This window comes from Sminthopsis crassicaudata, chromosome 3, assembly GCF_048593235.1.
Source record: "Sminthopsis crassicaudata isolate SCR6 chromosome 3, ASM4859323v1, whole genome shotgun sequence".
NCBI classification, from domain to species: Eukaryota; Metazoa; Chordata; class Mammalia; order Dasyuromorphia; family Dasyuridae; genus Sminthopsis; species Sminthopsis crassicaudata.
Genome location: NC_133619.1, coordinates 119,627,422 through 119,638,293, shown reverse-complemented (window position 1 = coordinate 119,638,293; position 10,872 = coordinate 119,627,422). Strand labels below are relative to the sequence as shown.

The window sequence follows — 10,872 nt, the reverse complement described above, 5'->3', positions numbered from 1 at the left end:
CAGATTTTCTTTTCATAATGTGTTTATGTATAACTTGCCCTGCAAGTCTTCTAAACCCAATGTCACATTATCCTGTATTACCTATGTTGCAAAAGAATAAGGGCTTTATATAAAAAGACAAGCTACCATTTACCTTAGGCAAGAAAGCAGTAAGAGGCAAATCCTCAAGATTGAATACTAATGAAAATAATTTTAAGGTATGAAAAAGGTGTGACATGCTTTTTTCACATGTTTTGCTTTAGAATTTAAATTGAACACTCCAGTGTCAAGATTTGAGAGCAAGAGAATAAAAAAAAAAAAGAAAAGAAACACGTGACATAAATGCATCAATAAGTTTATTTACAAATGCAGTTGAAACAATAAAGAAATACACTAGCTCTCTGGGGGGGGGAAACAAGCCACAGTTACATTTTCTTAGTGAAAAGAAGAAACTCTTAAGAGTGAATTGGTCAAAACTAAATCCTCAGATCTGCAAATACACAAGTCCCTCTCATCTAAAAAAAAAAAAAAAAAAAAAAAAAAAAAAGGTATACTGTATATGAAAAAAAATCACAATGGGAGGCAAGTTAGAAAACCAGACTACAGAAAACAAATATTAATAGGTCTGCATTGCTTATTTTCTGGTATACATTACAAATAAGGTCAGCCATTACAAATATATTTAAATTAACTATTTCAAATAATGTTTAAGAGTATTCTTTCTTTCAAAAAACATCCTCTTCATATACCATTGGAAAGTCAAGCTAGATGTGAATTATTAGTCTCAAAAATATTTTGAAATTACTATTGTTAAGTGTTTGTTCTCCTTTGTGCTTTTTAATATGCTGAATTCAAAAAGTAAATACTGTGCTTATCCCAAAACATGATTACCTTCTTATAAATAACAAAAAAAAAAAAAAAAAAAAAAACAGTTAACATGAGGGATATAAATGTTCCTATGTAATCTAGACAGGCCAAAAAAAAAGTTTTTCTTAAAAAAAAAAAAAAAAAAGACACATACAATATATATTTATAGATCTACACCAGCAGCAACCACCTCTTCTTCTATCTGCAACAGTGCTTTCGTATGGAGGTTAACTTCACATGGAGGTTGGCTGTCCAGCTGATCAGGCAAGAAAAAAAGAAAGAAGAAAAATACTTAGATTCAGAAAGAATTCAATAGCGAGTATCTGGGATACTTAGCAGCAATCTTGTTTTGAGAAAATCAAGACTGGGTAAAATAAAGCTTTGCAGCTTAATCATGGGACAAATAAACTAAATCTTTGGGGCAGGAAGATTTTCTTCATTTGCATAATGAAGGTGAAATTTAATGACTTGAACAGAAATACATTACAGCCAACTCTCACTTATTTGTGCTAATGGAGGGAAAAAGCTGCACCAATAATGCAAAATTATGATTATTAAACCCCCCCCCTCCAGGAAAAAAAAAAATCCAGATTTGACTCTGGAATTTAGTCCAGGAGAAAAATACACATAATCAACTTAATACATGCCTAGCCTTGACATTCTCATACAATGAACCCACTGTCAACAGTTTGGGATATGACTTGGCAGTTAGGGTAAGGAAACATCAGCATAATAGATAAGCAATTGAAATAATAATCCATCCACAGAAAAGAGAGAATTGGCTGAGTATAAGTCATTAATAAAGCACTCCATAAATAAAGGTCTATACAAATACCTCATAGTTCAAAATCATTTTGTTTTGCTGATAAAGAAGAAACACAGGTTACCAGTATCATTGTCCAAAATATAAACAGCAGCCATGGTTGTATTCACATAGCTATAAACGATATTCCAGATCCATTAACTTTATTTTCCTATGGTTTATAACACATTAAAAAATACATTCTTTTAAACCAAAATCAAAGTGTCACATGCTAAGACACAAAGTAGTATTTGGGACTTCAAAAATCTGAGTGTCCGGGAGAAAGATGCTGAAGGCCCAAATAATCCTGAGAAGTATTGCTTTGCTTTGGGAGAAAAAATATATAGAAAGACAATCTCAAAATAATAATGATAGCAAACTTTAGCAACTGTTTGCTTGATTTTTAATTTTTAGGAAATGTTATAGTAAAAAAATTTTTTTTTCAAATCCATTGATCTTAATTTAATTATTTTCTAAGAAATATATTTAACAGTCTAAAGTTAGAGATTTGTTAAAATGAGGTGAAAGCAATGAAAAAAGAAAGAATTAATTCTTAAGAGGACTAATTTCAAAGCTCTCATTTTCCTTTAAGTGAATCCTACTGAGAGTTATGTGCACTCCAGACAGCATAGGAACAACTCCTAGGTTTCCAGCTCATTACAACCCCCTTTCTTGGCCTTATAAATTACCCTCTTTTGCTGACATGCAGAGCAATCACCCAACTATTCACAATCCCTCCCTAAAAAGAGGCAGTTTTAAGTTTACACAAAAACACTCCTAAAAATGAGAATTCTGAGGCAGGGTGCTTGTGGGAATAGCAGATGCAGATTCAAGAATATGCATGGGAGCCCGAGGTCTCTTTAAAAGGCAAGAGATTTTCTCTCTGATTTGCTCTCTTACATTTGAATCGGAGATAGCACTCATTGCAGTACAATTCATTATTTCGGATTCTGACTTCTGCTCCTGAGCTGGAGCCTCCGAGGTCACACTCACAGGCCACACACTGGAAGGGAAACAGCAATAATTAGTTATCTCTCCCATAAAAGAACTTGCTTGTGGAAAGAATGAATAGAAGCACTTCATTAGAGGGGGAGAGAAAAAGGGAGAGAGAGGAAGGGGGGAAAGAAGGGAAGAGAGAAGAAAAGGAGAAAAAGAAAGGAGAGAGAAAGAGAAAGGGAAAGAGAAGGGAGAAAAGGAAAGAGGAAAGAAGGGAGGAAGGGAGGAAAGGAAGAAGAGAAGGAAGAAGAGAGAGGGAGGAAAGGAAGGAGGGAGGGAGAGAGAAGAGGGAGGGAGAGGGAGAGGAGCAAGAGTTTCCAATTCCCTTAACCAAAATTAGCAAAAGCAAACAAAATAATTAGCGGATGAGAAGAAAATGTCCAGATGAGGCATGAGTTTAGTTACATGAAGCCAACTTTAATTCTAAATATGCTGGGAAGCAGAAATGAATCATTGATTAGTTTAATGATGTCCTAATTTTCAGATTTCCTGGGGTGGGGGTGAGGGGGTGAAAAGTCAAGGCATGACATGAGAGATCTATCTCTATCAATGAAGGCTAGGATGTTAGTAGTCCCAGTTTTTTGAAGTGGACACCTGGAAGATTCCATGCAATAAAAATTCTAACCTACTTCTCATATGGAATCTTAACTTCAATGAAGAACACTTGACGCCACAATTTTGTTCATATATTTGGAGAACATTAAATTTTTTGGCTTATTCTGTTAAGCCAACATGCAAGCCTCTACCACCATTGTACCAGTTAGAAGAAGTCTGGCAGTTATGTCCTATAAGACAATGAGGAACCAATCAGTACACTTACTCTCCTTCCCAAAATAAGAGCTCTTCAAATAATGGACTCTCTAATAACAAGCACCTCATGAGGCAAAAATTTTGAAAGCCTTTTTTTTTTCTTTTAATATGTGGATTTTTTTAAAGTATGTGGAATGTCAAGTTATATAAATGAGGCATATGATTAAAATTTATTGCAATTTTCATTTTTATATTCTTCATTTCAATAGCAAATCCAACTTAGGGTAGAATATAACTTTAATCTGTCTAAAAAATGTTTACCACCACATATTTGATAATATTCCTGGGGCAAACCATTCTAAAGATTACCTTTGCCTACAAGCACCCTCACTCTCCACCCCTGGAAAAACAAAACAAAACACAAACCCTATATTTTAAATATGATAGATAACATAAAGATGGTTATACTTGTTCAGTGGATTAAAGAATATGCTAGAATTTTGAGAATATTTTAATTGTGTTTCCAAATCATACTCTTTATTACTTTCAAGCTTTATGAATTAAATATTAGTAGAAAATTCAGCAGACAGGTCATGTGAATTGATGCTCGAAGCATAAGGCTAGTTAGTAGTGTCCCCACAACCAGCGATCCAAGAAGCCATGCGCTCTCTAAGCCAAGCCCCAGTCTTCATGGTGCTTCTCTCAATTCTCACCTTAAAACAATGTAAATGATAACAAAGCCCCAAAGACTCGATGATCATGGCCGCTCCCTTGCCCAGAATGTTATTACAGTAGGAGCATACTCTCTTCCCACTGACTGACCTGGATACAGAATAAGAATGGGATGGAAGCCTTGTTGTTCAAGATAGTTAAAGATAGAGGGCATCTTAACATTAATATAATACATTTGAAGTTTGAGTCTTTTCTTTAAAGAAAAAATTCTTCATAAGAAAGAGCAGATGTTCAGAAAATATTTTAGTTATGTAGAAACACACCTAAATTTTTGTTTGTAACTATTGTCCACATAGTGATAATGGCATTGAGGTACTAAAATATCTTACTCAATGAATTGCACATAACATTGCAGTAATAATTTGCTGTGATTTCTCATGTTGTTAATCCAATCTATAAAATTGAATTTACAAAATATTAATGAATGAAAAAGTCTTTGCCTTCAAAGAACTAACATTCTATTGGGGAGTCAGGTAGAACAAAGTAAGTATACGGCTAAATAAATACAAGGTAAATTAACAACTGAAGAAGATTAGAGAAGGTTTCATGGAGGAGGTGACACCTGAGCTGACCCTTGAAGGAAGACAAGATTTGGAGAAATCAAGTATTCCCTAGATATAAAGGATAGGCCAAGTTCGGGATCAATGAGTTCAGGAAACAGCTCAACTGGAACACAGCTGTAGGAAGAATGTAAGGACTAAAAATGACCTAAGAAGACATCCAGTCTGACTCTCCAAATTTAACAGATGAGAAAATGAGACCTAGATGAGTTATTTGTCCAAGGTCACATACAGGTAGGGAATTAGTATTTTAGTCCTTGGAGTTCAAATCCAGCCCATTATACTATATCACCCTCAAGGGGAATACTGTAAGTAAGTTTGGCTAAGTAGTTTGTGACAGGATTGTGGAAGATCTTAAAGGGTAAATTTAAGAATTTATATTTTATATTAGATAAAAGAGAAAGTCATTGAACATTTTTGAGTTGAAGAGAGACTGGTCAAGTCTTTGCCCTAGAAAGGTTATTTTGACAGATTTATGAAGGGGTGCATATATTGGAAAGGAAAGAGAATGGGAGCAGTGAGACTAATTAGGAAACCAAAAGGTAAGAGGCGATGAGGGTCCACATTAGGATGGTAGCTATAAATTTAGAGAAGAAATTGAATTCAAAAGATGTATCTGCAGTTGTTTGAATTGTTTGAAGCTCAATACTTTCACCTGTCTAATTTATTGTCCTTCAATTTTCATCTGGTTTTGTCCTAACTATTGGATCACATATAAGGGGATGACTAAACCCAAGAACCAAACTTAAAATTCTGCTTTTCAGTAGTCACCCTCAAACAGAAATGCAGACATTATCTTCAAGTATTTCTTGTCACTGGCATAGAAGATAAAGGGAGTATCTGTTACTATTTTGCTTACAGTATGTTCTGTGCCAAAGGTATCATCTTACTTGAAATAAGGAGATGGACCAGATGACTTCTGGAAGGATCATCTATGCTATTATTTGTATAGTATTTAAGATAATGATGGTATTCTTATTGTATTTTATAGTAACCTAGCCTTTTGATCTAATCACCTACAGTTACCTTGATTAATGGTATCCACAGGTAATTTGGAAAAGCCAACATTAAATAGTGTTCCTGCTCTAAGGTTACATGTTTTTATCTGAAAAAACGCCAAGTTACTGCCAGTCTAACATACTTCATACCCTCAGGTCATGATAATGGTAATTGCTCACAGAAGAATATTTCTATGAAATGATTCAGAATGAAGGCAATAAAATTGAGAAAATAATTTACACACTGACCACAACACAAATGGAAAGATTAGTAACAAAACAAACAATGCTGAACATTACAAAATTAGAATGACCAGCTTCTCCGTCAAAAGATACAAAGTTGTATTTCCTTTCCTTCTTTGCAACAAGGAAACTCTATGCATGATTTTGGATTCAATTCATGTTTTGGTTGGTTTTCCTAAACTTTTCCTTTTTAAAAAAAATTATTTGTTTTAGAGGATAGTTGCCTGAGATTATGTAGTGAGATATGTGAGGAAATGTTTATTATCATAAAAATAAGAGAAATCTTAATAACAACTTATGTATTAATAATGACAGCCCACTTTATATGACATTGTTTTCGAAGTACTTTACATACACTATCATTTGATCTTAACAAAAATCCTTATGAAATAGGTATTATTATTATTATTATTATTATTATTATTATTATTATTATCCCCTAACAAATGAGGAAATGAAGTATCAGAGAAATTAAAAAACTTGCCCAGAAATACACAGTAAGAAATGTGTACAGTAGGATTCAAAACTAGGTTTTATTGATTCCCAAGTCCAGTGGTCTATCCATTACGCCATCTTTACTATACTATGTTATCTCTTCTCCACTACAAAATTAATTCATATATTAAAATTGAAATTCATCTATCATGTCCAGAATACTTCTTCCTTGAACAAACTAACTTTGTTGGGGTTCAAGTTGAATGAAAACATTTGGTAATATTTCATAATAGAAATAAAAAATTAAAAATAATTGAAGTCATTTTTCAGTATTAAGAACAAAATGGAGACTACAATATTCATATGAAGCAGTGGAGGGAATATGAATTTTTAATTTTTCCATACTACAAATATATTAAAATTGGCTAGAAAACCCCTAATGGATATTAGTATACTCTAATTTTCTCAATTACCAGGACATCTCAATTGAAAATTTGCTTGGGAATAAAACAGATTTGTAAAAAGCAAACCCTCATATTAAAAAAAAAAAAATCTTCCTATACCAATGTTCAGCTACACCACAAAAAATATCTTCCTTTTGGCTTCTATCTATCCTGTTTCAAATGAAGATAGAGAGGACCCTTACTAGGGAAACTGTCTATAGATCTTCTTTGCCTATTGTTTTAACTTTTATTTACTTTGTCAAAACCCTTTACCTCACTTCTAACCATCAATCCCCTCCCCATTTCTCTCCCTTCCCCACACAAAAACCAAAAAGAACTAGTATCAGTCATTCACAAAACTAAATACAATATGATTTCTAAGACTTTGATAAAAATTCATTCATGTGTAAAATGTTTTCTCAACTTTTGCAATGAAATGAAATTTAACCAGGTTCTTTTCTCTTAATCATGAAATAGAAGTTCTTTTTTCTTGAAAGGTAATGTTGTAAAATAGGAAGAGTGATTAGATTATGAATTCCCAAAACTGGGAATTGAATGTCAGCTCCCATGCTTACTATTTGTGTGGCATGGGCAAAGTCATTAACATTCTCCAAATCTCAGTTTCCAGTTGTCCTACCTCACTAACATTCTTTACATGATGGTTAACTTGGCATCATTGTTTAAATGTGAGCTCTTATTAGCTAAGTTCCACATACGCACTCTCATACACACACAAATTTTTCCCCTAGCCGGAGTATCTAATTAGAGTATCTAATTCTGTTCTTAGCTCTCAGACTACCTTCACTATGTCTTTTGCTCGAACATCTTCTTGTTCTTGTCCTCTAAAATGATTACCCAGCAATATGATTGCCCAGAACTATTTTCTTTGTTTTCTTCTCCTTTATCTTCCCATAAATACCCTTATATTACAGCAAACAGAACCTCTCAATTTCTCAGGTACATCTTAGACTTTCTTGCTTCCAGACCTTTGTTTTCATTGTTCCTCTTAAAGCAAGGGCTAGAATCTGTAAACTTAGCTTTTAATATCATATACATATATATATACATATCTGATAGTAATTTCAATATAATTGATTTTTTTTGTAATTACACATATTTTTATTTCATATATTTTAATACATTATTCTTCAAAGAGTTCCATTCAGTGTGCCAGACTGTCAACGGAGACAATAAAATATGATTTTGATCTAGAATGTCTTTCCTTCCCATTATCTATTAGCTACCAATTTCATGTGTAAAAATGCTGCTCATCTTTCAAAAAGGTCTCAGTTAAAATCCTTCTTTCTCCATGAAACACCTTATCCAGAATTTGCCATAGTGTCTGACATTTGCTAGGTAATTAGTAAATAATGATTGATTGATTGAAAGCTTCCTTAGATCACTCTTGGAGTAATCACATCTGCATCAGAAGGACTATCAGTTACAATGATTAACCACATTCTACTTTTTATTATAATCACTTGTAAATTTTATTTACTATAACAGATTCTTTATAGGCATGGGCTACCTAGTTCTCAAGTCAATAGTGTAACCTATTCCTACCCAGCCAAAAATTACTGTTCTTTCCCCTTCCCAGCTTTAAACTCCTATTTAGATCTATGCATTACACATGGCACTCACTTTTAACAATGCTAGTATTATGCAAGAAGGTTTTTACTATCTGGAATACTTGAAGAGTGAATTAGTTTGAATGGTCAAGTTTCTGAAGAACCAAAGGCTAACATTCCAAAACACCAACACATTTTATTTGAAAAAAAAAAAAAGGTTTTAATGTATGTATTTCTATTTTTCTTTTATTTCCTCTTCTTAAATATTGATATATCAAGGACCTAGGATTTTATTGTTCTTTCTGTCAAGTTCAGCATTCTATCTACAGCAACGTATTGCTCCTCTGAGTTTAGTCAGAGAGTCCAAGACACTTGAAATTCAAAGACAACAGTATTCAAATCTTATCTTGGACATGTACTTGTGTGACTGTAGTCAAGATACTTCACCTTACTGAACCTTGCTTGTTTCATCAGTAAAATGAGGTAGTAAAAAATCAGTAAAAGGTATTATTAGGATTTAGTGAGAGTATAATTAGCATTAACATTCATTCCTTGGCAACTCTAGATCATCATCATGCTATCAATTATCATAGTGTGCTAGTGCACACAAATGACCTCAGGGCCACTCTTAGAGATGTGTGTTGCTATATTAGCCAGTTTTAACCTGCAATGCTTTTAAAAAATATTTTTACTTGCTTGTTATGGTCACTTCCATTGCTAATGGAGTTCCCAATCCAATTGTTTTTTCTAATCTTTTGGGTACAGAAGAGGGAAAAAAAAAAAAAAAAAGCAAAAATAGGGAGGGCTATGTATGTGAGGGAAGGTGGTTTTGTTTTTCAGTTCTTTTCAGTCATGTCTGACAAAGATACTAGAGTGGTTTTGCCATATACTTCTCCAGCTCATTTTTACAGATGAGAAAAATGAGGAAATCTTTTTAGAACTATGAATAAAATATGGAATCTGCATAAAACCTTTATTTTTTCTACATGTGGCCCCTTTTCACCCCAGAATTTTTTACATAACCCTGGGTATATAGGTATACAAAATAGATTCACAAATCAAGTATTTATTGATAATAAATCACAATTTTGCAAGCCCCATATTCAGTTATGAGATCCCATATGGGGTCATGAACCACAGTTTAATTAACTGGGATGTAGACCATGTTATTTTTTTTAATTCTTTGCTCTCCCTGCTATATTATTTTGGGGTTAGACACTAAGATAACAGAAAATGAACCCGTGATTTCATTGATACAAGGAACTCCTAGTAAAGAACTCTCCTCAAGAAGTTCAGGATGGCATCTTCTTTGCAATGTAGAGTATTCTTTTGTTTTTGTGTTAGAAACTGGCTATCTACTTCATCTAGGCTCCAAAAGCAATGGGCATTCACAGGCTGATTTCAATAGTGATCAATATAAATAGTAAATGATAAGCAGATAACTTAATCTGCCCCATTTTTGTAATCCGAGATGTTTTTACCCTTTCTTTGACAAATTAGTGACCCTCTGCTCCCAGAGGTTCTCCATATTGATCCTATATAGCATGGACATAACATGGGCTTTATCCTTATTTCAGCCCAGAATTAAGGTGATCAACCACCCTCAGCCTCCCCAAGCAGCAGAGACTTCACCACTACGCCTGACAATTTATCATTTTTAAAGAATTATCTAACACACTAAGAGAATAGGTGACTTATATCAAGGCTTACATAACTCATATGTCAGAGACAGACTTAAATGTAGTCTTTCCTGCTTCCAAAGTCAGCTCTCTAAAGACTATGGCTTCTAATCTATAACCATATGCAGTAATGGTCATAAAAACTTAGAGAGTAGAAAGATTATTTTTATCACAGATGTTTTTCAAAATCTAGAGCACATACCATCCTGATGCCATGTATATAGGCAGGTCCATTAATTACCTTCTTTCCCTCTGAATAAGTCCTGATATATTTATCTAATTCCATTTATACCTTCCCTCTAACCCAGAATCTCAGAATAGATTATGTGGGGGTTTTTTTGCATATATGTACTATTGTTTTTAGTTGGTGTTTAATGATTTACCTTATTCTAACTACTCTTATCTGACATCCTAGAAGGCAATACTGTGCCTGAGATAGAATTTCAATTTCTACTTACTTAAGTTTCAGCCAAAGACAGACACTAGAATGCACCCTTCTCATGATTCAAGTTATTATTGTAAAAGTAGCTTTTAATATCCTACATCTTCACTTCTCTATGAGCCATAGTCTTTTTTAACATCTATCTCATTAGATTTCATAAGTCAAGTTCTAAATTTATAATAGTACAATTAATTTTCAATTCCAGAAACACATAATATACAGATCTTAATTTTAGAAGGAACAAGATGTCAGCAAACTTGGAAAGTTAATCATTCTTTAAGAGCAAAAGAAAAATTCAAGATCTCTGATTATCCATATGGCATATTATTACTTATTAAAATCTGACTTTTCATGTTAAATAGACTATCTGCAGCACAT

At 33.3% G+C, this 10,872-nt stretch overlaps 1 protein-coding gene across 10 annotated transcripts in view; it reads right to left on the bottom strand.

The window, feature by feature from the left end:
- Positions 1-318: 318 nt before the first annotated feature.
- Positions 319-10,872, bottom strand: part of LMO7 (LIM domain 7) — a 239,385-nt gene continuing 228,831 nt past the window's right edge. For 9 of the 10 annotated variants that reach the window (XM_074299286.1, XM_074299281.1, XM_074299283.1 and 6 more), the window contains 3 exons: positions 4,108-4,216; positions 2,549-2,651; positions 319-1,102 (listed from right to left, as the gene is read on the bottom strand). In XM_074299286.1, the coding sequence (XP_074155387.1) occupies positions 1,080-1,102; positions 2,549-2,651; positions 4,108-4,216 (235 nt within the window). In that variant the 3' untranslated portion in view covers positions 319-1,079. The remainder of the gene's footprint in view (positions 1,103-2,548; positions 2,652-4,107; positions 4,217-10,872) is intronic. The other variant, XM_074299277.1, reaches the window with a different exon arrangement.